Raw genomic sequence first — 27,632 nt, 5'->3', positions numbered from 1 at the left:
ACAGCACAACCTTTTGGGGCTGCTAGCATGGCTGCCAATTTTAAGGTCTAATTGTTACCTATGTAGAAATGCTTCCGCAGCACTGCAGAGATGATCTGTGGAGTTCACAGACAGCTGCAAAGACGCACCTTTGTCCTTCTGAAAAATGTGACTATGCACTGCAGACGCTGCACAATTTGACTGGACATCAGAGCCAGGAGGTAGGATCTCTGGACAATTCAGGTCCCAACATCCACGTGGGAATCGCAGTCCCAGTATTTATATGCCTGACTCGCGTGAGAGGTGTCTTGTTTTCTTGTAGGCTGAGAGAAGTACATACATTTTTATTGTAACAGAGAGTTTCCCAGCTAAACCTTTCATCTCTTCACAAAAAGGACACAAGTAAAATCCAAAAGCAAGGAAGCAAGTTGGTTTTCACATGTAGGCATAGTTTTCACAAATTTTATGCTTTTTATTTACAGTGTGTATTTCAGATGTAAAAACTTGTAGGTATAATCTACATTTTCACATAGGACTACTCACATCAGAGAATGACAGAAAAAGTCAGTTCACCCAATTTAAAACACAACAAACAAACAAAACATTTGGAAACGATGTCCCCTCAAAGTATGATTAGTTGCTGTTCTAGAGCTTTCAATCATGATCTCTCTGGGCAGATATAGTTTGCCCAGTTGTCATGGAATTCTGTGTGTGTTTTTTTTTTTTAACATTCTTAGCACCTCAAGGCCATGGACAAGAAGCCCTTTAAGTCCTCCAAAAATATTAAATTACATCATGTGATTTGATTGAAAGCTTTAGAGTAGCTACTAAACAGACCTTGAGGTGTGATTGTTTTTTTCAAAACTGCTGTTCCCAAGTTCAAGAACAAAATTTGACTCTCTCAAAAAAAGTTTTCTGTTTTTTTTACTTGATACTCGATACACACTGATACAATGAAGATGAATGCTAGTGCTATGTGCATTGAAAAATTACATTTAAATATTCAACTGCAGATCAGCACCTCTTTCCAGAAGCCAATCAACTAACTTCACTGTGAAGGGTTTTCAAAGGAAGTATTTCTTCATGAGAAAGTACATCCAGTGAATCCTGTTGACAGTGATGTCTGTGAAGACATTAAAGAGTTACAAGAGACACCTCATTACTTGCACTGAACTCTTTGGTTCAAGGCTACATTTCCCTTTAGTCAGCGTGGTTGTATTATGCTTTAAACATGTATATCTTGCAGGTGCACGAGGACAGCTGAGCCGTGAATGTCAAAATCATTAAAAGACAATACAGAGGGGGAAATGTACAACATCAAGCCATTTTAGTAAAAATGTATTTTACATATTAGACAAAACAAACGCACAATAAAGGATAAGGTTGGCGAAATTATATTTTTTATGGTTAACTAATTCCATGAAAAAGACAAAAACCAACAATGACATTAATACTTTCTGACTGCCTTGCCTTGGCAGTGGCTCTCAAAGCTCCACAAGCCCATTGGTTCCTAAAACAGGTAAAAAATACATACTCAACAGCTGGTAACAGTACCCAGTAATGGCAATGTCGGCAGCTGATTCTGGGGGGGTCATTAATGCCGTGTCTAAGCCAAGTAGGGCAACTGGAAATGGTCCAACTAATTTCATCCAGCATGCCGAGTTCAGGACAGTTCTGGGACGGGTCATTTTGGCTACCTGGGTAGTGCTTAAGAAAAGTTACTCAAACAGGAGGAAATAGTGCATTTTGCTGGGGACTATTTACATCGGCAGATAAATCCACATTTGTTGCTCTGGTGAGTATTTGTGGCAGCAGGACGGTGTATGTGGGACTGAGTCAAAATAATCTACAGAGTGTTCATAGCGATGAAGGAACATGTAACCCAATGGAGCTCTGTGGCACAGAAGAACAAGATACAGACCTGCCAACCTTGAAGAAAGTCTTGGAGTACCACCTTATGCTGAAAACATTCAGCTCATATACACGTGTGCATAACACAGTATATCCTGCATGGCAGAAATCCTCAGTAGAGCGGGGTGGAGTAGCTCAATATGTAGCTGATATTGACATTTTTGTTGTTATTTTATCTCTTTAAATTCACAACACATGCCAATACATCAACATATCATTCAGTGTTCAATAATTACCTGCTGATCCTTGATGATAGATGTCAATGGTATTGCTGACTGTGGCCAACTATGGCCAACTCTTTCACTAACTATCCAGGAGTTTCTGCAGTGGATGCACTTTCTTTCTTCATGGGGGTGCCATGATCTGCTCCTCTCATTATGTGTTTGGCTGCTATAATTAATATTACTGATACTATGAAAAGTCACATTTAACCATCTGCGACATAGGTATAACGTACTTTGCCAACTTAAATGACTGATGAACGAGCAAGCTAACTTACAAATACCTAGCTATGTAACATTAGGCAAACGTTACCTCAAATCGCAATCTCAACTCTACACATAGCCTTCACACTGTTTACTTTTGTATAGCAGTTCACAAAATAGTCCTCACTTGGGAACCATCCAGCTGCAGTGAGGAAGGGGAAAAAGGGAGAGATAATAATCAAGGTCAAGAATGTTGCTATTGATTTGTGGCTCTTAGCTAATGTCTTTTGAAATTACATGACGCATATGCCAATCATCACATACTTTTTCGTAGTGGGTGAAAGCAAGGTGATAAAACTGGTTGAGCTCTTATTCTTTTGCTTTTCAGCACACTAAATGCTCATTAGTGTATTTCTGCTACCTCTTGCTGTTAGACACGAATACTACACAACTGGTCAGCCTCATCAGCTTTTTGCGTACTTTAGAGTGATAAATCGTTCTAGTGTACATTGTTGTCCCAATAGGTTGGCAGGTCTGAAGATATCCTCCTGAGACCTGAACATTTGTTTAGTATGCACTTTTAATTTCTCCTAGCTATTTGGGATCAGTAGGACCCGCTAGGTATAAAAACCTAAACATTGTCAACGATAATGAAGTCCCAATGTCCTCAAACAAACACTTAATTGTTGCCATATCCAACTACAAACATTATTAATCATAAATACACAAGTTTCAACCATAAATGTACATGGATAAGTGTATTGTGGTCCTACTGCCACTAGATGGCACAAAAAGTGTCCAAGATCAAGGACAACAGGTCTGAGTAAAGTAGAATGAAGCATAAGATCAAGTAAACCCAAAATGTGATGTCCTCATATAGGGACACAGGGTCTCGGGAGGATATGTCAGGCTTTGGTACACACACACTGCTTGTTGGTAGATACATTCATTGTTGGTTTTGGTATTTTCATGGCAAAGTATAAAATCTCACCAGATTTATCCTTTCAGAGAACTTCCAAAATGAGTAAACACTTTCAATATATGGAAAGATGTATTCTCACAACCATTTTTACAACTCAACTCATCTGCAAGCGCTACTGTCATATTCACCCTGCTATTACTTCATCCGTAAACACCTTGACTTAACGGTATTACCACACGAACCCTGCTTCCCTGCAACATCCCAATCAGGGTCATACATAGACACTGATTTAGTAGCAGACACCTGATAAATCACATCTTGTGTTTAGTCATCAGTGGTAAATATCTTCCCTGATAAGAGCCACATTATCTAACTCATTGATGGAAAAATGTATCATACTGCATGCACAGTATCTTTGTCTCTGTGTTGGAACCTAAATAAATCACACAACAATAAAATGACTTCGCGCTGACTTAGTCTTCATTCCCTGAGCATGGCGCTCTTCTTCTCTTCCTGCAGCTCTACTTGTTTTTACCTATAAGATTTCCTACTCGCTGCATGAATCTCCCCAGTTTATTGTCAGTGCCACTTTGTGTGTTATACGTTGGATAGCCAGAGTCATTCCTGTTCAGGGAAGAGCTTTTCTCTGGAGGATACATGCTCGGCACCTTCATCGATTTATCCAGAGGAATGCTGTCAGTGCTGAGCAAATATTCAAATCGACTGTAGGCTTTCTCTCTCCTGGTTTGATAGGCAATCAATCCCTCGTCATCCAGAGTGCTCCTCGAGCCTTTGTCCTGCTCTCCTGCAGGGTTTGTCTTTTTTTTGCTTGAACGATGAGGAGATAATCTCGGGAATGGAGACTTGTGCTTTTCCGTCTCTGTTTGACTACCGAGAGAGCCCTGCGACCTGGACGTGCTCAGTGATTGACTTTTCTTTGTTGTTTGCTCTACCGCAGCTGCCTGTGAATGGTCTGCTTTGACTGGTTGGTTTTGACCATGCGACCTCATTGACCCCTTTCTGTGGAGTGACTTCTCCTCCTTTTTGGATGCTTTCTTTTCGTCTGGCGTAAGCATCGAATATACCTTCTTCCTCAAAGAATTCTTCCTTTGAAGGGGTGGTTCCTCGTGCTGTGTTTGCTTTTTGTCTGTGTGGCTACTCTTAGCTTCCCCTGCATGATGAGATCCTGCAGAAGTGTTTAAGACCTTTGGAGCAGTTTGGGCCTCACTGGATGTTGACTTCTTTCTTTCTTTTGGAGCAGCAGAGTCTGAACTGTTGGTCACCTTACCCACAGAACCAGGGCTTCCTTTGGTTTGATCCTGGCACTGTGACTCTTCAGGTAAGTTGGGTTTCACAGTGTTCTCCTTTGGAACAGGTTTCTCGTCTTTTTGAATATCCTCATTTGCCTCTTTGAATGCAGCTGAGTCGGAACTGTTGACACGTGAACCCTCTCTCTCTTCAGGGATCTTAGTCAGAGACTCCATCGCTCTTGGATGTTGGAGACCGCTGGGCTGCAAATGAGCCAGCTTGAGCGACGGATCATTGAGTTTCATATCTAAATCAGCAGCTGAGGTTGTCCTGGAAAGAGGCTCGTGCCAGTCATACGTCTGTGCCGTCTTTCGATCCGGAGCCATTGTGACATTGTAGTGAGAGGTAGAGCGCTGACCGTCAGTGAAAGTTTGCTGTCTTTTGTCACCTTCTGTATTTGTCTCACTGTCTTTGTGGTTGGTCGGTTCCAGGCTGAAACCGTTTTGCACTTTTGGCTCTAATTCTGTCACATTCTGCCTCATGTCAGGACCTCTTAATGGAGACATAAATTTCGGTCTGTCCAGAGTCTGAAACATAGACCTCAGGGACTCTTGGCTCTGCCTGAGATTGGTGTATTCCTGCAGACTGAGCCTCTTCTGCCTCATTTCCTCCATCCTGGACTTAATGTCCCTCGACCTGCTGTGAATCAGCTTTGACTGATGCTCATTTAAGCCTGTGTGACTACTATATGGAGATGCCACAGGGGAAATTGCCTCACATGATGCATCTAAAGGAGCGTTGCTGTCATTAAAGTATGCATCCATCTTCCATCTGTGAAGGGATGTTTCAGAGTTGAATGGTATGAGGTTCTGGTCCGCTCCATAGCGAAGCCGGTGTCGAAGGTGCTGCTGAGACAACCTGTTTGTCAGCAGCATGTCGCCGCCCCCTCTCATGTTAAGTCCAGTCTTCTCGGCAGAGGGGACTCCAATGTCCTTGGTTCCCATCCTCAGCCGAGTCATGGAGTTCAACTTCTGCAGTTCTCCGCCGTAGCTGTGTCCCCGCACCAGATTCCCCATGTCAAGACAGTGAGATTGATGAAGCCTCTCCTGCATGCTCAGGCCCCTCGTCATCAGGGCGGCACTGTTCAGCCTGTCATCCTGAGAACTCCTCATGCCATGCATCACTTTGGGTCTCATGTGAATTTGGTGCAGGGAGAGCTGGCTGGAGTTTGGGCTGTGCAGGGCCACAGTGTCTCGTAGGTACTGGACAGATGACTTCTCCTGAGACAGAACTGCAGGAACTGTGGAGCGAGCGTACAGTCTCCGAAACTCCTCGTCATAAGAGGCAACCAGCTGACCTGTGATCACCAGAACCATGCTGAGGTTGATCTTCTCAAACGACCACGTGTAGCTGAAAAAGAAAATGGCGACATGTTACTAAGTGTTCATGTGATATTGATTGTGATGAGATATTAGTATGCCAGTTAATTAAGCGCAGCTGGTGGACTTAGACACACAGCATTGGGTGGGTGTCATGTATTTTGAAATCAGTTTTTGCTGGGTAGGACTGAGACTTGCTTCTGACAAGCTACTATTACTACCTGTACCTTTTGCCAGGATTGCTTGAGTTAGCAGAAAGACACAGGGTTAGCTGACATCTCAACTTGCCAGGCAGATTTTTTTTTAAGTCCAGATAAAACGGTGTGTCAAGGGTATCCAGCTTCAGTGTCGTGACCTATTTCTTGGTGAAAGAGGATAGGTAGGTCGGATATAACATTGGGAAGACTTTGATTTGATTGTTGAGAAGTGGGTGTGCCATAACAGACATGGAAAGGCCCTGATGGTGTACACTGACAGGACAGCATTACCTGTCAGGGACAAAGAGACAAAGCTTATCGTGTGCTTGGGCTGGAGTTTGGTTACATGTAGTTGCTGAAGCAGTCCTGTTCCCAAAGTTCCCATAACTTTGGGAACAAGAACATGAGGTTTAACATGGCAATACCCCAAGACACACCAGCGTAGCACACTTTTGCTAGCTTACTAATAAATATTAGCTGTATGCGGCTAAAAGTTGCAGATTGATTGATGGGTGGAAATCATTATTCTTTGAAACTGGTTGGTACTAGCTTACGTAAAAAAATGTCATATTTTGTTTTACAGGAAAAAACATGGTGATTTGATATAAGAATACAGCCTGTTCTCAATCCCAACTTCTCCTCCCAAATACAGCCACATTGTCAGTGATGTCAGCGTTAGACACCGATACACAGAGACACATATTGAGGCGGTATGATATGCACCAGGTGTGTCATTTTTAGAGGCAACAGGCAACAAGACAATTTGTGAAATATTGTTGCTTTGTCAGTGAACATCGGCATCACACACCAATGCACAGAGGCACCTTTTGCAGGGGTGTGATATGTTGCAGGTGTGGCAGTTTGTAACGCGGCCGGCAACCATTATAATTTGAAAAAAGCGAGAATACCATATATAGTGGGGGGCGGGAGGGCTGGTGAATGGGTCAAACAAACTCCAGACTTTGTTCCAAGTGTGAATTTTAAGCCAAACCATTATGTTTTTTGTCTAAACCCACGTGCATTTGTTGCCTAAACCTAAGGAAATACACCAAAAAATGAAGTGTTTGACATGTTGTAAGTTCATTTTGAAAAAAAAAGGTATGCATGTATCAAGCAGAAATAAGAAAAAATTAAAAAATTGGCATATATTGATAAACAGGTAATCAAAAAGTGTGGATGTGATCTTAGAGGATTAAAAAGGCATCTTTCATTTCATCTTGTCTTTATGTGGTAACTTTGTTTTTATTGAACACCTGGCAATTGTAGTGCAAGATGGGCTCAGTGTGAATTTACACTTGGCATTCATGAGTGTTTTTCTTTACCTGGATAGGACATCCAGAAATGGATGATATGTTAATACAAGGTGGGGTCCATGTGACTTGCTGAATTATGGTATCATCTCAGTTTACCAAGTTTTTAATTAAAAAAACAAAACAAAACAATAAGAGGCACCAAATTCCCTTAAAACTCAATCGGGGAATCTGAGTAATTGCATTTGACAGGTGGATTAAATAACTAATCATGGCCCCTGTTTTGATTTAACTGTTGGGGTGTTCATGTGCAAAAAGGGTGAAGGTAGGATCGACAAACCTGTATGTCCCATACAACACTGTTTGGCAGTCCACCAGGATGAATCTTTGCTCCAGATCTCCATGGAACTTCACTCCAGACTGACACTGATACTGCTGACCCTGAACCGCCCGAACGCGTAGGTTCTGATGGAGAAACAAAGAGAGTCGCCAGGTTAGAGATACCTGAGCCAGGTAGAGGGGAGGAAACAGGATGAATTTTCTGTCATTATTGACACTGAGTGGTTGTTTGTACATGCGTGTTTTTAAATCAGTACATTTTTTTGATTGGCTAGCACTCGTCACAATGATGCTTCAAGGCGGTGAGGGTTATGGCAGATAAGTCATGGTTAGGCTTATCGATCTTGGATATTTTCTGTGACTTAAGGGGTAAATTGATGAGAAAAACTCACAAATGTGCTACCTGAAAGTCATGTGATGTCATGTGTTTTCTGGATATATAAAGCTGCTAAATGCACACTGTGTACATAAACTTAGGGGCAGAATAGCTGAGTAGACCTGTTTATATTAACTCCGTATTTCGGTGTTGCTAGGATGCCCAGGAATATACACCCCAACCCCAAAAAACCTAGCATTGTTAGCTATGGACACCTGGGTGCATCTGCCTTTATTGTAACTTAAATCCGCAATAACTCATTTTTGGCCACTTGGGGACAGCAGATACAACTTTTAAACATACCATTGACATATCACTTTTTGACTTCATGGTACAAAATTGCTAACAAACAGCTTTCTATTTGGAGTGGTGTTTCTGGCATCCTGATGAATGTAAGTCTAATACTCACTCTCTTGGAACTTTCTCAGCACTGGGTTGGGTACTTGTGGGTACAGGCGGGCAGCGGGTGAGAACAAATATCTATTTTTCATATTTCAGAATAAAACAAATGATAAAGATGTGAAGTATATGTGTATTATTTGACATCTAAAAAACTATTATCAAGCCGCGATTACTTTTATTTTGAAAGTCAATGACACAAGTCGAACCTTTGGCCCATCGTCACATTCGTCACCAACATGGAGAACTGCATGAATCTTTGCAGCCCGAGGATGAGGAGGCAGCTTACATGGAGTTCAAGACACCCAGTGAGCATGCTTTTGAGGTTTTATGGTAGTGGAAGGAGCATGATGTTTCCTAACCTGGGAGTGATTGTGCAGAATGTTTTCACCATCCTGGCATCAAGCGCAGCCAGTGAAAGTGACATCTCCTCCACTGGATTTGTAATTCAAGAATTAAGAACCCAGCTTAATGTAAGTGACTGTAGCCTGTGTGTGTTTAATCACAGGTGCTGGGTGGGTGCAGCTTTGACTAAAACATAATGATGGGTAACGCGTCCGTTCTGGTACTGAGCGTTATATGGTACTGAGTGTTACAGGTATGAGTGGGTGCTGGTTTTTAAAAAGGGCGACATGCAGAACTCTGAACTATCTGGCTCTTAAAATGACAAATGATCATCTTGTCTCTAACTGTGTCTGTCTGCCATTTCATGCTTGGACAGTAGCATACAGACATTGTGAGAATGAACCAAAACAGCAAAGTTTCCAGCCAGAAAGTTGGGTACAAGTAGGCATGTGATCCACTGCATGCTAATTAATTGCAGACTTTCTTCAATCAGTCTGATCTTATAAACTGTCCAGCTGTGCAATGACACTGTGACTGAGCAAGCCTTATACATACTTGATGCTGACTGTAATGTCTGTGACACAACTCAAGCAAGTTTAAAAAGTCAGCTGATTGACTTTCATACCACACGGAAATAAAAGAGGTGGCCTGGAAGTTTTCAGCAAAATAAATCCAAAAGCAGAAAACTCAGGTTAAACACCCTGGTAAACACTGTCCACATCGTCAGCTTTTCAAAGGACAAGTACTGCATCACAATCTGAATCTGGAATGTGACACTGCCTGTTTAAAAACCGCTCAGGCCTGTGCAGGAAATGTTTCAGCTTATTTACACGGTTTACTGGTTTGAGGTTGGGTTTTTACTAGTTTGGTAACTGCCAATATGATATTACTGATTTATTTATTATTTCAGATATGGCTATGTAGTCTAACAACATGTGTAACGATTTAGAGAGATAATAAAACAGTTTAGAGAACACAGGTTTGATACATTTAAGTTAGACATTAACAGCATGGTATACTATTTCTTGTATGTCAAGAGGGTTTAGACATTAAATTGTACAGAGAAATGATGCTATGCCCGTGTGTCAATCCATCACTCTGTCCAACGATCCAACACTTTAATCCAGAATTTAATATCTTGACTACAGTTGGATGGATTGGCATTAATTTTATACAGTTTCATGGGCCCCAGAAGATGACACCTGCTGACTCCTGATTTTGCATCCATCGCCACGAGCGGGTTGTAAATAGAAACTTGTTCAACGTTTCAGGCAATGAGAGAACAAGTTCAAAACTAATGACCAAATTCTAAGTACAGCCTCAGCTGTAAGGGTATAAGAACAGCAGAGCTGTTGCTCCATGTTTCTTGAATGATCAGGTAATTGTGTGATGATTGTTGCAGTTCCCAAAGCTACAAACCACAGACTGTAATCTTACCCCTCTTTCATCTCCCCTATAGTAGCTGTAAAAGATGGAAAGCTCATTGAAGCTTTATGATGTTTACAGTTCTGTTTATTTGTTTGTTTGTTTGCACAAGAATGCAACATAAAAACCAAGGTGCAATACAAGTGACACACATGAAAACAGCACAACAACACAAGACAACCCAGGAAGCCAAAATGACCTAGTCCAACGTTGGCCAAAATTCAGCACGCTGCATGGTTGCCTGACTGGGCCAGGACTCTGGATGAATGATGCCCAAGAATTGGGCCAAATAAACTGGCTTGACTCCTGGCTGCGACTCACTGGGCCGTTATCAAAAATGACCTGGCCCAGCATCGGCCCAAACTCGGCACACCAGAAGGAATAAGTCGAGCCATGTCCGGTTGCCTGGCTTGGCTAGGACTCAGGATGAATGATGTCCCATAATTGGGCTAAATAAACCGGCCCAAATCCTTGGTGTCCACACTGCCATCACTTGACTGTTATCAAAAATGACCTGGCCCAGCATGCACCCAAACTGCACGCTGGGAGAAGTAAGTTGGGCCGTGCCCAGGTTGGCTGGCCTGGCTAGGACTTGGGATGAATGACGCTCCATATTTGGGCTAAAGAAACTGGCCTGAATCCCGGCTACCAACATTGCAATCACTTTTCGAAAATGACCTGGCCCAGCATCGGCCCAGACTTGGCACATCCAAAAAAAAAAAAAAAAAAAAAAAGTCGGGCTGCATTCGCTTGCATGACTCAGCATTAATGATGCCCCATAATTGGGCTAAATAAACTGGCCTGAATCCTGGCTGCTGACACTGCCATCGCTGGGCTGTTATTAAAAATGACCTGGCCCAGCAGCGGCCCAAAATTAAGTAGGGCGGTGCCTGGTTGCCGAGATGCCCCAGTAAATTGGCCTGATACTGGCTGCCGACACTGCCACCACTTGGAAGGGGGGGACTAGATGCAAACAAACTAAAGCAAAACAAAAACAAACATACAAAGAAGATTTTTTCATGTTTATGTTACGTTAAAACATTCAAACACAAAACTCCATGTCTTTTGCACCAAATTTAATTTTACCTGAATTATTTGGTATGATCTCTGGAAACAGTGGAATCTCCACTAGAGCTTAAAATACAGTTCTGTGGGTTTGAACAATGTTTGGCTGCTCAGTGTGAGTTTGCACCTACTGACCAACCAGTTAGGTTAGATTTTAAGAATTTAAAATGTATCCAACAAACACAGTCCATCAGTCTTAGATAATAAGTACATGTTCAGCTTCAGAAATCTCTTGCAAAGTCTGTCTGTGTGTCAGGTGACACCTCTTGTGGTTTTGGGGCTTTTTTTTTTCACTCATACTACAGCTTGTTTGTGAACAATTAGTCATTTTGTCCTCTAAAATATCCTGGTTTGAACTGTCTGACCTCATTAACATATAACACAGTCTGTTTTTAAGTACAAGAAACATTTTCATTTTAAATGAGATGCATATTTCTTCACTTGATTTGACTTTATACACTTAAAAAGCAAATTATGAACAAAGTAATTGTGGGAAATTAGGAAAGTAGAGCAGCAGTCTTTTCCATTTCCATTACTTGCGGCTTTAACACACACACACACACACACGCACTCCTTGTGATACTCAACAAGATCAAACCTGTGCGTCACTTTCTCTGAGGCTGGTATTTTGATGTGGCTACTGGCTAAGCAATTTGATCATAAAGCCGTCACTGTGTTCCCTCTGACGACTTGTTTGGACTGTTCAATCTGTCCTGATGCTGTTTAACTGGAAAATCCAGCCACGCTAACAGTTCTGTCCTACGGCTGCTGCAGTTGTCTCGTATGATAATGACAGGTAGAAACGCACGCAGCAGGGAAATGCTGGTAAATGACAGCGTTTCCACGAGGGCGTGGAGCAAATGTCAGACTTAATCCACTTAATGCTCCTGCCAATAGAAGAAAGGTCATGCCACAGGCGAAGCTTCCTCCGGCAGGAAACACTGGCAGAATATAAATCTACAAACATAAGCTGATGGAGCAGGAAGATGGATCGTTTTTTTTTTCACCCCAAAATATCAGAAAATGTCCACATCACATCGTATTTGTTACTGTGTTGCACATTGTCAACTTTTGTGTTTGGTACACTGTGGCTTTGAAAAACTAATGTCTTTCTGTCTGTGATTCAATAAGCAACAATTTTTTAACATCATACCCTAAACAGGACTTTGTAAAACTTATCAAATTGAGCATGTATGAGAGATCCTCTGGGAGTCTATAAGGGTTGCGTCTATTCCTGTTCTCACTTGGATGTCTGAGGAAATCTAATGGTAAATGAATTTAGGATATAACACTGAAGCATTAAAGTTGCCCTGTGGAGTTTCCGATTACATTCACTGTCATTGTGTGCATCCTTAAAGCTATGACAAAAGCACTGAACCAGGCTGTCCTCATGCACTGGTTGCATGTTTTCTCTATGAAAAATAATGCATCAAAATTATACTTATCACATGTAATCACGAGTCAGTAATTTGTATTAACCCATGAATTTTGGAAGGCTGGGATCGGTGACCAATGCACTGACGGGAGTAGAGAATAAAGAAGTAAGTGGTCTCGTAAGGAGGAAGATTGGGGTGGTTGATAGGTCACAAAACACAGAACTTTCCCTTGGAGACCACTGTTCAGAACTGTGTGAACTTTGAGTCATTTGTCATCACCATGTTACATCCATTTATCCATTTTCAGCCACTTAACCGAGGCCGGGTCGTGGGAGCAGCAGGCCAAGCAAAGCACCCCAGACGTCCCTCTCCCCAGCAACGCTTTCCAGCTCCTCCTGGGGGACCCCGAAGTGTATCCAGGCCAGATGAGATATGTAATCCCTCTAGCATGTTCTGGGCCTGCCCCAGGGCCTTCTACCAGTGGGATTTGCCTGGAGCAGCTCCAACAGGACGCGCCCAGGAGGATCCTGATCAGATGCCCGAACCATCTCAACTGACCCCTTTCAATGTGAAGGAGCAGCGGCTCTACTCCGAGTTCCCTCCGGATGTCCGAGCTCCTCCCCCTATCTCTAAGGCTGAGCCCAGACACCCCACGGAGGAAACTCATGTCAGCTTCTTGTATCCACGATATTCTTTTGTTCATTACCCAGAGTTCATGATCATAGGTGAGGGTTGGGATGTGGATAGACCAGTACATTGAAAGCTTTGCCTTCTGGCTCAGCTCACTCTTCACCATGATGGTCTGGCGCAGCGGTCCGCCCATCAGTCTCACACTCCATTTGACAATTGGTCAGAGCTTCTTTCCAGGTTGTTCTTTTGTTGTTTCTTTTCCTAAACCTCACCACAGTAACTTTACATGAAGTATACAATGTCATTCATGGGGCATATATTTGTTGCATATCATATGAACAGTTGTATGATGATATGTAGACCGAATGCAATTTTTCCCACATTAAACTAATTTGCAAAGCCCATTTTTGAAATAATGTAAATTACACATTGCTTATGTTCATTCATACTTGCTAGCAGTCCTCTTCACTGCCTTTTTTTTTGGTGCATTGCTGCACATCTTGCTGCTTTACCCCCATTTGTAGATCAGTGAAATAGTGTAAGACCATTGGCAAGAATGTCACCCATGTGCGCGTTCATGTGGGTCCCCATTCACACGCATGAGAACAAACAACATGGGGACCCACTCATAAAAACATGAATCCCTAGTGCTAATAGCTGAAAAAAACTCCATGGGTTACTTTTAAAATCAGATATTAAAGAGATTTTATATGAGGGAGTGTGGGTGAAGATCAAGAACGGATTATGGTTCTTTAAAGGCTACATCTGTATTTGTTTATTACAGGATTGAATGACTATACTTAAGATGCTGACATTTCTAACTTTTCAGGCTCAAACTGTGGTTTGAACCAAAAATGCCCTCTCACAGGAGCTCCAAGATGCTCCAAACATCATCAAAAAAAAATCCTTTTTGCCTTTCCACAATTTTTCCAGATAAACATTGTTTTGAAACATACGCATCTGCTGTACATGAAATTGAGGAACAAACTTGGAACAGAAAGTAGTCCAATGTTGAAACCGCTGGGTGGACAGTAATGTGTGAAGGCCATGATGATGCAGATGCAGAAACACAGTTGCAAAAAAAATTCGTTCCCAACTACTACATTACGAGAAGAGCCTTTTATTTTGGAGGGTTTTTCTTTTTGTTCTGCTGAAACATTTTCATGAGTTTCACACACAACACAGATGCATTGTGATACTGTCATGTAGTCCTAAATAAATTACAAATAACTGGTGTCCATGACATGAAATATATTTTGTAGTAAGACTTTAAGATGCACTTCCAACAGATTTTTTTTTTTTTAGCTCTAGGGAGACTGAGATCCTTCAAAATCTCACCTGACATAACAAATTTCAAAGACACATTCTGGTGTCATTTCATGTCTCCTAATTTGTGACTTCTTGAATATAAAGTATGTTTCATTAAAGTAGATTAAGGCTTGAAGAGAGCTGCAGTAACTACCAACATGGCCGCAAACCAAACACCCTAGAAAAGACCCCAGTATTTGAAATGGTTATACAACCTCCTCTCTTTGACAGCTGTGAATATTCTCACCTTAAAGTCTTGGATGTTGACGCCCACTCTGCGTGACATGGTGAGGAAGCCCTTGAACTGGGAATGATCCAGGAGGATGTAGACAATCACTCCTCTCAGCGTTGCAGCGATGATCTCTTTGAAAATATCGACGTCAGTGAACACGTCCATCGCTATGGCAATAACCTGGAGACATAGCAAACATTTGGAAAGATGACATACGTTTGAGGAGTCAAAGTCAGGACTTTTAAAGACATTTAAGGACGCCTTTTTCTGTTGGTTTCTGACGCCGCAAGTCAGACTTCTGAGTGAGACCGAGCTCTGCAGACCTCTGTTTGAAACCAACAAACAACAAACCAGTTGTTTTGTAGGGAGTCATCACTGTTTATACAGTGACTTTAATTAGCTACCACATGTGGTAGCAGCCCATTGCTGAGTTTCCACTGAGAATAGTGCCAGAAAAAGTGATTGTTTTTTTACAGAGACATCGCTGTATTGGCGTACACTGGATGCGATAGATTTTGCGTCAAAACATCCACCATATCTTTTATAGTATCGTCACATATAGATCAAAAGGATCAAAAACAGACTTGACGTTGGACAACATCAACATACAGACTACCAACCATCACTGATAAAAATACCAAATGAAATACGAAATTATTCATTAAATGGATCTGTTAAATAGTTTATATATAGTTTATACAGTTGTAGGTTGCCACTGACTGTTTCACAAATGAAAATAGAAACATTGACGCAGATGGGTTTGCCTTCTCGAGGGCAGATATAGCAGATAACAGAATTAGTATTTTAACATGTTCTCCTTTGAACACAGGTGTATTTCTGAGGTGGCAAGTTGAATCACTCCCAAGGACCCGTCCTCTGCTAGAGAGAGAGCAGGCCCTCTAACCTCTCTCTACAGGCCCCTCCATCCTATGGGCCCCGGTGCAACTGCACTGCCTGCACTGTCTCTAGCCCCTTTTACACTGCCAGATTTTCCATGAATGTTGGGCCGTTTTGCCGGCAAGCTGCGAGCGTTTAGACACACAGAGCTGGATTGGCGAGTTGATCCGAGGTGCCCAATTTTTCGCCTCGTAGGGTAGACATATTGGCGGAACCTTTTTAGTTTAAAAAGAACGAGGCGGCCTTCCGCCATGGGAGGGGCTATTGATGACTTGTGGGAGGAGCTGTTGATGACGCCGCACGTGCGACCCACTGGCGGTGGATAAACAGGAAACAGCTGATAGCAGGAATTAGCCAGCAGCTAGTAGCAAGAGGGAAACGCAAACCTGACAGACACTGTAAAGATGAGCAACTGGGGAGACAAGGAACTGCGCGCCCTCCTTGTCCTCGCAAACGAAGAGGCCATTAACCGTCAGATGACGGGGACAGTGAAGGACGGGCCGACTTATGAGAGAATCACCAAAGGACTGACCAGCTGCGGCTTCCCTCCCACGTCACTGTTTACGTCTCATGCTGAGCTACACCATTGCCCCGAAAAAGGTGCATTTTGCTGCACTCCCTGACTTTGTTTTTATACTGCCAATGCTGAAAAAAGACTGATTGGGCCTTCCTACAAATTTGCACAATTCCCATCTAAAAAGGGCTTATATTAACGCCCTTGTGTTGCTGCATTTCTTGCAGAGATAGTGATGTGAAGTTATTTTTTACCAAGTTATTGTTGCATTTCTGCTGGCATAGTGTCATGAAAAGTGACTCTTACCCTGAAATAAACCCTTTTCCAGTTGGGACTGGGTATTTTAAGCTAAAGCGTGTTCTTTTCCTAATCATAACCAAGTAATTTTTGTGCCTAAACTCAACCAAGTGTTTACCACAGCATTGTTGAAACGTAAAGAAACATAAAGTTTCAATGTATCTGCTCGTATTGACATATAAACGTTAGGCTACAGGGTTCGCAGAAGCATACATGCCAGCATTTATTCTGGTGATTTGGTTAATCATGCAGAAGTTCTACCAAGTTAAAATACATTTGTAATAAATAGATAAATGAATAAAAGTTTTCCTGACTTGACAAATTCTTCACCTCAACTTCTACTGGCCACATGGAGAATGAATCTGGATGTATGAACTTATTTGAATGCATGCACAAAACTAAAACACATATTGCAAATATAATCCCGTAAAATGGATTTTAACATTTAAAATGTCCCATTTTCAAGATTTAAAGTCTTGATTTCATGATTTAAGACAATGTGAAAAAGCATTCTAGTGCTGTGGGATCATCAGACCAACAGTGAGGCTTACTTTTTTTTACTTAAATTGTTAACCGACCCTTTTTTTGTCTTTCTTTCTATGTCTTTATGAGGTAAATTATTAACACAGGACATGTTGTATCAGATAGATGTTCTGTGAAATATGAGGAGTGGTTCTCTGAGGAAACAAAAGCACAACTGAAAAACTGATTTATGGTGTTTTGATGATCAGACTGGATTTTACAAACTGTTACACTGAACAGTGGCACATGCAGCAGCTACACCGTGTGCATTTCATCAGTCATTTTCAGTTGGTGGATATCTGAGGAATACAAGTCCATTTCCTGCACACTCACAATGACACACACACACACACACACACACACACACACGCCCCGCTGTAAATGGTGAATTATTAGTTTCAGCTCAGGAGACAGCGAGCCGGTCGTTGTCGCAACGTGTGGAGCTGAACATCGAGAACATTCAAGTTGAGACACGTTGGCTGGTTAATGCCATGTGTCTGAAGGTGAAACATGGCCTTCATTGGAACCTTTTCGATGAGGAAGTCATTTCACAGTTGGCGAATTCACTTTTTTTTGTCTTGTAATATAGTTTAAATGTTAAGACGTATGTACCTTGAGCTGTGGCAACATGTTTTATCATTTATTCTTGTAAAAGGAGTAATGACTAATAATTGGCCTCAGGTGCTCAGTTCTTTTTCTGCGAGTCAGTGTTCTGCCAGCTAAGAGTCATTGTTGTAACTTTAGTAGCTGCTGGATACAGGTTTTCTGCATCAGCTGACAGTTGCTGCTCAGTTTTTTGTAATCGTTACAACAGATGAATATTTATTATTTTGCCAAAATATGCTGTCCAAAAAACTGGGGCCGGGTCCTCTCCAAATATTATTTGGATATTGTGCAATGAGACTCTATACCGACTTAGATTTTGGATATTGTAATAGTGTAAGTGTTGTCTTCTCCTGGTGTTAAAGGCTGCATCACAATAAAGTGCTGAATTTTTTTAACTTACCAAACTGTTCTAGTTGTTCTATTGTATCCACATTTCTGATGATTATTATTTTTAAAAAATCTTATAGTGGAAATATTTTGTGAACGTACCAATTGTCAACCCTACAATATTTTCTCACAACGTATCCTCATGTAACAGTTCATATGTTATCTAATGAATTAGTGTCTCACAAATGGTGTGATCCGTGGCTCCTCTAGTCTGCATGTCGAAGTGTCCTTTGGTATGACACTGAACCCTAAATTGCTCCTGATGGCTTATTTTATAGGTGTGTAAATGTGTGAATGATTGCTGAGTAGCAGTTGGCACCATGTATGGTAGCCTCGGCCACCAGTGTGTGAATGTGTGTGTGATTGGTGACTCGTAGTGTAAAAGTGCTTTGAGTGGTCAGAACACTAGAAAAGTGCGATACAAGTGCAGGTCCATTTGCTCTACAGAATTCAAAATGTCACTCAAACGAAGCTCAGTTCAATCAGGAAAACTTTCTTCATGTTATATCCATTCACAATTCTCTCCATCCCACTCTCACCACTTCCACCAATCAGCTGACTATAGGTGTTCCCTCTTCCTGTCAAACTTTGCCATGATCTCCATCAGCCATTCGTGTTGCTGCTGCCAAACATTTAATCTGTTCTCCTCTCTGCTCCTGTCAGCTGTTATTTGAGGTGGAATCATGGCATCATCCTCAACACCATTCACCTCCAGTCACCTAATCCAGAACCCAGGATGAGCTCATCAAAAGCCCACTCCTCCTCACATCCAGATCCTCATCTCCCTCTTCATCTCATCACCACCACCACCACCATCGTCTACTAGTTAGTTAGTTTCCATTTTTACGCAGATGACACACAGCTTTATTTCTCTTTCGACCCTACCATCAACCAGCAACTAAACACTCTCCAGGTACGCCTAAATGAAGTACAAATCTGGCTGTCTAATAATTTCCTTCAATTGAACCCAGACAAATCCGCAGTCATTATCATAGGCCCAGCCACCACACACAATCACATCTCACCACAACTTGGCTTATTCTTCACCAGCATCACCCCCAGCTGCAGAAATCTTGGTGTCATTTTTGATAGTAATCTCAACTTTAATCAGCATGTTAAAACAACTGTCCAGTCTTGTTTCATCCAACTACGCAGAATCTCCAAAATCCGGTCCTTTCTGTCTCCCAAGAGCCTGGAAATTGTCATTCATGCATTCATCACATCCCGTTTAGATTACTGTGACTCGATCTACTCCTGCAAACTGCGAGCGTTTAGACACACAGAGCCGGATTGGCGAGTTGATCCGAGGTGCCCAATTTTTCGCCTCGTAGGGTAGACATATGTAAAGATTATGTCTTTCACAGTTGGCGAATTCACTTTTTTTTGTCTTGTAATATAGTTTAAATGTTAAGACGTATGTACCTCGAGCTGTGGCAACATGTTTTATCATTTATTCTTGTAAAAGGAGTAATGACTAATAATTGGCCTCAGGTGCTCAGTTCTTTTTCTGCGAGTCAGTGTTCTGCCAGCTAAGAGTCATTGTTGTAACTTTAGTAGCTGCTGGATACAGGTTTTCTGCACCAGCTGACAGTTGCTGCTCAGTTTTTTGTAATCGTTACAACAGATGAATATTTATTATTTTGACAAAATATGCTGTCCAAAAAACTTATCTTTCCAGACTTCAGCTTATTCAAAATTCTGCCGCCAGACTCCTCACAAATTCAAACAAAAGAATGCACATAACCCCGATTTTAGCTTCATTTCACTGGCTACCTGTGCGTTTTAGAATTGATTTTAAGATGATCACTTTTAAGGCCTGGATGGGACTGGCCCCTGAGTACATCAAAGACTGCTTAGTCCCATATGAGCCAAGGCGTAGGCTGAGATCCTCCGGTGGGTCCCTATTAGAGATTCCAAGATCTAGATTGAAAACCAAGGGCGACCGGGCCCTTGCTATCAGGGCCCCGTTGCTCTGGAACGAACTGCCGGAGGAGATCAGGCGAGCCACATCTCTGTCCTCTTTTAAATCTCTTTTAAAAACACACTTTTTTAAATGTGCTTTTACTTAATTGCTGTTGTCATCTAATAATGTACTCTAATAATGTCTAATGTTTTCTATTTTCTAATGTTTTATTGTTTTTTATGTTCTTGTAATGTTTTTATATTATTGTCATTTTATTGGATTCTGCGTTTTTATTCTGCTGTTGTAAAGCACCTTGTAACTTTATTTGGAAAGGTGCTTTACAAATAAAGCTTATTATTATTATTATTATTATTATTATTATTATTATTATTATTATTACTACTACGTCTTAACCACCCTCCTGGAATACATGAGGTCTAATCGCCTAAGACTTTTAACATTTCTCATACTTATATTCACATGTAAATAAATATTCTTTCTCTCAGAACGTGTCTCTCCTGAATGAACTATTTATGTCTGTTTTTATCTGATCATTCCTGTGTGTTTTTTTTAATCTCTTTGTGAAGCACTTTGGTCAACATTTGCTGTTTTTAAATGTGCTCTATAAATAAATCTGACGTGACTAAACAGTGCTACAGGATTGGCCCAGGGGCCCAAAGTGTCAGGGCACCGCTGGCCTTCACCTGCAAAATGTCACTCCAATAAACGCGAACTGACCAGGAGACTCATAATGACCACAAAGAGACGCAAAAATTCCAACAAAGAGACGCAAAACAAATTGCCACACTAAAAAAATCACCATGGCGAGACACAAAACCACAAAAATATGCATATTGACTACAAAGAGACAAAAAACAGCAACAGAAAGAGGCTAAACCACTACGACGTTTGTGTGTCGTGCTCCTGTGTAACAGAGGTGGTAGCACCTTTTGCATATCTGTGCCCAGGGGCCCATTGTCTCATGATCCACCATGTACTCATTATGAAGAATGGTCCATTTTATTACTGGATTATAATCACTGATGCATAATGTGTTCATCACTTTAACGTTGCAGCTGGTAAAGGTAGAGCAAAAAAAGTTTTGTGACAGGAGGGGGTTTATACTTTAAGAGGAGAACTTAATTTTAAAAAACAATGTGTTCATGCAACTAAGAGGAGTCTGTGTATTTCAGTGTTTGGGATGAACATGTGGAACGGGCTGCGTGATGAGATGAAGCAAAAGCACAAATATAAAACAATTTAAAAAACTATACAAAAAGATATTTTGGCAGATAGACACTGGGTGGTACTTGGACTGTAAATAAACGGGGTTTATTACATTATTTAATTGGGTGGTAAATAGACTGGGGATAGTTATATATTAGTTGTAAATAAATTTGGGAATTTGTTGAAATACAATATGAGTTTTAAATAGAAAAGGGGTAGGGACATATAAGTGTTACTTCTACCTACTCCTTTTCAGACACTGTTATCTTTGTCTTGGTTTTTTTTTTTTTCCATTTCTTTATTTTTGGTTCGAAATAAAGTTTTATATGCTGCTGGGTAGTTTGTGACATCACAACTCCTGTCTTTTATAGGACGTTTGCTGCATATTGTAGCTGCACCCTCTCACGTCGTGTAGTTTGTATTCTTCTCTTTTAGTTATTGTTATATTTCTATCTGTTGTCACTGAATCACAACAAGCTGTTTTAGCTTTAAACCAGTCACTGGGTTCATTTTTTACAGATTTACCAGTTAGAACCAGCAAACCGAATCATCAGCTCCTAGATTAGCAAAGTGATAATCATTTTATCACGATGAGTGAGCGGCGGCAGGACAGAGCAGGTCTGACCTACAGATGAGCGGCAGGCTGCGTTCAAACATGTGTGGTCTAACACATGTCTGCTGGTGAGCTCCACAGGCTCTTACATGATCACTGAGTCAGATAGAGTGCATCTTCTCCTTTTATTTTATGATGTGTTTCTGCATGTTTCCTCCTCGTTGTAAACTTAATTGCCTCAGAACAATTATAAGATGACATAATTCCTTCCTGGAAAAAAATAGGAAATTAGAGACTCTTAAAATAAACTGCTGCCATTTAAATTGTCATCATGAAGGCCTTAAAACAGTCCCCAGAGAAAATATGTAGGCTGTCATTGGTGGCAGCTACAGGCCTGGAGGAGTGAACTGCTCTGCAGCAGCAGTTTGAGATGTTTCTGTGCTACATTTTTTCTGAGGTGAAAATTCTGCCATAGCAACCGTAGGCATAAATTTCAGGGAGGACACAGGAGACACATCCCCATCAATCAGTGGCATAAGGTAGTTGCGATAGGCCCCAGTGCACGCCAATAAGATGGTCCTAGTGCATGCAATTGTGCACATATCGTCTCGTCACGTGATCAGAGACTTAACATTGGATAACTTCAGTGTACATCTTACCAGGGGCGAAAATCCCATTTCATAGTTGTGGGGGACAATAAACAGTAAAATTTTAGAGAATAATTCCAGGGGGGTACAAGGAAAAAAAGTTGTAGCCTGTCTTTTATACAACATCTTTTACCCCAATTTGACCCTTTAATCTTCTCTCTATCTCTCCAACAGGCAGAGTGAATGTCTATACTTATGAGAAATGGCTTAACAACTAAACATTTCCTGTAATTAAACTTGTACACTGGTTTCTAAACAGTGTGCTGTGAGATCTGCCACTGCGCACCTCACAACCGTGCGTAATAGTCGCACGTAATGACCGCTCCTCGTCGGTTAAACTGCATGTCTGTCATGTTTGTCTCACTGACAGGTGGAGAGCCTACAGACAGGTACCCATTAGCTACGAGCCGCTCCGCCACTGACTGCTCTGTCCTGTCCTCTCCCTCTTCTTTCTCTCCTGTCCTCTCTGACTGTCACTAAACTCTGAGCTTAATCATTAGCTTTTAGCTTAGCAGCACTCGTAATTGAGTAGGCTTTTGAACAATGCAGGAGAAATGTTGCTGACAGTTTATATTATCAGCCTGGGCCTTGTTGTAACAGTAAATGGGATGTGTTGTAACTTGTGTAAGTTAAACTGTGTCTGTGTGAGTCAACATCTTACCCTGTGATGCGCAATGTGGGCAGCGGGTCCAGCCACACGCTGCTACTGCTGCCAAGTACTTACAGCTGCTAGCCCCGCCCGTTGGAAAGAGTGTGGGATATACCACAACTACCGCTTACATTGTGCTTTCAATAAATACTACTGCACTGTTCAAAAATTATTAATTGTGTCTCAAATTATTCTAGGGGGGGACAGCTTTACTGGAGGGGGGGTCATGTCCCCCCTGCCCCCCCCGGGATTTCCGCCCCTGCATATTACCCATCAATCATCATTGCTTATCAAAATTTGACAAAAATACCTACGAAAATGAGACATTTTTAATTTATTTTTACAATTTTACAAAATAATTATAGTTTATTTGCAATAAACATATAATTATGTTATAGATCTAGTGACTATTTTACAAAACAAACATGACTAAGATGGATTTGCCTTTTTCAAGGGCATATATAGCAAATGGCACTGCTTTATTTAACGCCCCTGCCCTCAATATTTAGAACATGTGCATAAAAGTAGCCAAGGACTTTTATTTTGACTGAATTCAACACATTTCTACCATAAATTGATGCCAAAAAATTCACCAGAATGCAGGAAAGTTAGTGTTTGATGCTCAAAAGTACAGAGCTGTTGCACAGAGATGATTCACTATCTCATCTAGTTGTATTGTTGTGAACTACTTGGTTTTTGAAAGTTGCAGAACAGCGCATTGCAAGGAGTTGCCTGTTTCGACTCATCTTGTCGTGAATCTTTGGTCTGAACTGGGCATTAAGGGAAACACCACCAAAATTAAGAATTCCGATATGTTTTCTTCCACCCGCTCAGATCTGAAACATAAAATATACCTATATAACATTTTCCTCAGTGCTCTTAGTGTCATTTAGAACATATTTCCCAATTCATTAGCCCCTTTTACACTGCCAGATTTTCAGCGAATGTTGGGCCGTTTTGCTGGCAAGCTGCGAGCGTTTAGACACACAGGTGGAATGGCGAGTTGATCCGAGGTGCCCAATTTTCCGCCTCGTAGGGTAGACAAATTGGCAGAACCTTTTTAGTTTAAAAAGACAGAGGCGGCCTTCCACAACGGGAGGGGCTGTTGACGACTTGTGGGAGGAGCTGTTGATGACGCTGCATGTGCGACCCACTGGCGGTGGATAAACAGGAAACAGCTGATAGCAGGAATTAGCGAGCAGCTAGTAGCAAGAGGGAAACACAAACCTGACAGACACTGTAAAGATGAGCAACTGGGGAGACAAGGAATTGCGCGCCCTCATTGTCCTCGCAAACGAAGAGGCCATTAACCGTCAGATGACGGGGACGGTGAAGAACGGGCCGACTTATGAGAGAATCGACGAAGGACTGACCAGCCGTGGCTTCCCTCCCACGTCACTGTTTACGTCACACGCTGAGCTACACGTTTTGTTACTTGCTCACGCCTCCCATTGCCCCGAAAAAGGCGCATTCTGTATAAACAAAAGTAGGTAGGCGGCGGTTTGCTGCACTCCCTGATTTTGTTTTTATACTGCCAATGCTGAAAAAAGACTGATTGGGCTTTCCTGCAAATCTGCACAATTCCTTCTAAAAAGGGCTATTGTCTATGGAGCAGCTCCAGACTTTATACCGTCACATCACAAGTTTTAGTTTTAGCCCTCTAGTTTTAAGATTTGGGAGAGAGTTGTTCATGTTAACTAACATTTTTAGACTGTCTTAGAACACAGGAATAACATGTATGAATTTAAAAAAAATGGGCATAGTTTTCCTTTAAGTATCCTATTAATTCAGAACTTTTAATTGTAAGGGAGGGTTTTAGACTGTGGCACTTCTACTTTTACTTTAAGCAGCAGTGTGTAGGATTTAGTGGTATGTAGTGGTTAGATTGCAGATTGCAACCAGCTGAATACCCCCCTGTGCATATGAGAACCCACAGTGGCCTTCAGGTAACATATAACACAAATGTCCCAGTGTAGAGTCAGCATTTGGTTTGTCTGTTCAGGGCTACTGTAGAAACACAGCAGTGCAACATGGAAGACAAGACAAGGACAGACGTGAACGACGACCCACTCCTTTTGTAGATATAAATTGCTCATTCTAAGGTAACAAAAACACTGCAATTCTTATTTTCAGGTGATTATACACTAATGAAAACATAGTTATATTCCATTTTTATCAATATATCCCACTAAACCCTACACACTGGCCCTTTAAAGAAGGATCAGAGTACTGATGTACCTACGGTGTGGTGCGTTTGCAGAGAAATATGTAGTGTGATGTGTATTTTCTCCTGTGGAAAGCAACGCCTTCCATTGTGTGTTTGTTCTGCAGATTAAGTGCCATTGTCTTTGTGCTGCATTTGTCAGTGTGCAGTGTTAAATATATGTGCACCAAAACAAGAAGATGACTCCCTTCACATGTATCCTCCATGACAAACAAGATGACCCTGACTTCACCTTTTCATGTATTCAACAGCATCATGTTCTCACCTGCCTCGCCTCCTGTATCTGTTTACGAATCACTTCTTTAATGGTCGGTGTGTTCTGTCTGGGGGGATGGAACAGCAGGCTGATGCTGGTGTCCACGCTCTCCAGCGAGACCTCCGGCCAGCCCAGGTCCAGGTCCGGCACCTCCTCATCTGACTCGGTTGGGAAGTAGGTAGAGGGGCTGGCTTCATTTGTGGGCCGTTTCCCCTCAGAGCAGTCGTCGTCATTCTCCACAACCGGTAACTCTGCATTTTCCAAAATGAACAGGATCTCCTGCTCTGACAGAAAGTGGCTGATCTGCTCGGCTCGGAGGAACTCCTCGTAGGCCTCTTTGCCTCCGCACAGGAGGGCATAAATGGCCAGGCGGTAGGTTTCTTTGTAATGTGGCTGGATGTAAAGCAGAAAGTCGTCCTCTTTCAGTGAAGACAGGCAGGACAGATTGGACTCCATGGATGCTGGATCCCCTTTGCGTCTCTATGCGCAACAAGCCTCTTGTTTACCTTCAGTGTGACAAGTTGTGTGACTGTTAATCATGCTGTTTAAACAAGACACTAAATTAAACGAAGAGAGACACCAGAGAGCTCATTGAGAGAGAAAAAGCAGTTTACACTTGTGAAGTGTTAAACCTGTCTGTCAAGTGTGATTCACCACAAGTCGGCTAGGTAAACATTACAAGGCATGCGGGGACTTCTTCAGTTAGTTATCGTTGATGAAAAAACTCTTAAACAGACTTACTTCATGACTGGTGAAAGAAATCCTGTGCAGAGTCCTGAACCTTAAAGAAACAGCTCAAACAGAACAAAGTGAAACCCTCCAGTCAGCCTCGGCGTCTGTTCTCTGCTGCATGAACCAGCAGCAGCCCTAAGGTGTGGATCTGATGTGTCTATTCAAAGGAATAGCTTGTTGTACCTGCCCTGTTGGCTCCACTGACAGCTCACATTCTGTTAACAAGACCCGCCCATCTCAGCTCACCTGGGTTCCAGAGCAGGGGCAGGTTTGTTTACCTATTCAGCTGTCAGCTGCTTCATTTGAGCCTGGATACAACACAATATGTGCACGTTTTTACTTTATTCAGCGCTGCAGCAGGAATCATATTACCTCCACCACACACCATTCAAACAGTCCAGTCACCAGAGGAAAATGTTGGCATTGAGCGTGTTTGCAAACTGCTGATACAACACATTTGCATGTTCCATTTGTATCACATTAACGTTTGTAAAGCGATGTAGTGTACGAGCTGACGTGGTCATCGAGAGGTTGAGGAGACAGTGGATGGTGTGACACTTAGCGAGACACTGTCCAAGCTGCAGACCACTGTTCCAGACCAATAAACAATAAAACTGGTTGTTTTTAGCAGGTCATTGCTGCGTCTCCAGCAGTTTTATGGCTAAAAATTTGGAGTTTTTTTCGCGATCCATTGCTGCGAAGCCATAGTTTTTTACCAACCATCCGTGCATTCTCAGCCGAGATAGTGCCGTGGAAAGTGGTTGTTTTTCTTCCAAGACGTCACTGCTTTTCCAGCTGCGATGTGCCAAGAAAAGTGGCTGTTTCTTTCCAAGACACTGCTGAGTTTTCTGCTGGGATAGTGCGACGGAAAGCTGTAGGTTTTTACCAAGCCATCACTGTGTTTACTGCTGCGAGAGTGCTACGCTAAGTGATTGTTTTTCACCAAGACATTGCTGCGTTTCCAGCTGGGTAGTGCCCCCAAACTATCCCTTTTGAGGACACTATTTTAAACCAAAACCTGACCGTTTCTTAAACGTGTTGGCGCCTACAACTAACCGGGTCCATGTCATTGGTTCGACATCCCATTAGTCCGACTGTCCGCGGTGCTGAACGGCTCGCGGCGGGCGTATGGTGCGCTGCGACCGGCTTGAGGCGGAGCAGGCTCACGGCTTATGAGTTTGTCACTTTCTTTTTCATTTTAACCCACACCATGATCTTTTCCTGACCCTAACCAAGTGGTTTTTGTGCCTAAACCTAACCAGACCTTAACCACAGGGCATCATGATGATTTCGGAACGGACTTCGGAACAATGAGTTTAATATGGTCGGAACAATGGGATGTCGAACCAGTGGGCAGTTCCCCAACTAACCACACGTTAACACAGCATTGCTAAAATACAATCTTTCAACGC

At 42.0% G+C, this 27,632-nt stretch overlaps 1 protein-coding gene across 1 annotated transcript; it reads right to left on the bottom strand.

The window, feature by feature from the left end:
- Positions 1–425: 425 nt before the first annotated feature.
- On the bottom strand, positions 426–26,365 carry LOC117254735 (uncharacterized). Its single transcript, XM_033623131.2, has 5 exons — positions 26,230–26,365; positions 25,498–25,994; positions 14,822–14,986; positions 7,652–7,776; positions 426–5,895 (listed from the first exon to the last, which is right to left on the bottom strand). Exons 2-5 carry the CDS (start codon positions 25,942–25,944, stop codon positions 3,759–3,761), a joined length of 2,874 nt encoding a protein of 957 aa, XP_033479022.2. The 5' UTR covers positions 25,945–25,994; positions 26,230–26,365; the 3' UTR covers positions 426–3,758.
- Positions 26,366–27,632: the final 1,267 nt, after the last annotated feature.

Source organism: Epinephelus lanceolatus, chromosome 3 (assembly GCF_041903045.1).
Source record: "Epinephelus lanceolatus isolate andai-2023 chromosome 3, ASM4190304v1, whole genome shotgun sequence".
Lineage (NCBI taxonomy): Eukaryota > Metazoa > Chordata > Actinopteri > Perciformes > Serranidae > Epinephelus > Epinephelus lanceolatus.
Note: the sequence above shows the minus strand (reverse complement) of the source record. Positions and strands in the feature narration are given on the sequence as shown.

Coding starts and splice junctions, on each gene's coding strand:
- LOC117254735 (XM_033623131.2), bottom strand. CDS start 25,944: ATGGAGTCCAATCTGTCCTGCCTGTCTTCACTGAAAGAGGACGACTTT. Junction 14,987..25,497: donor AGATACAGGAGGCGAGGCAG/GTGAGAACATGA, acceptor CTATGTCTCCAG/GTTATTGCCATAGCGATGGA. Junction 5,896..7,651: donor GTGTTGTATGGGACATACAG/GTTTGTCGATCC, acceptor TTTCTTTTTCAG/CTACACGTGGTCGTTTGAGA.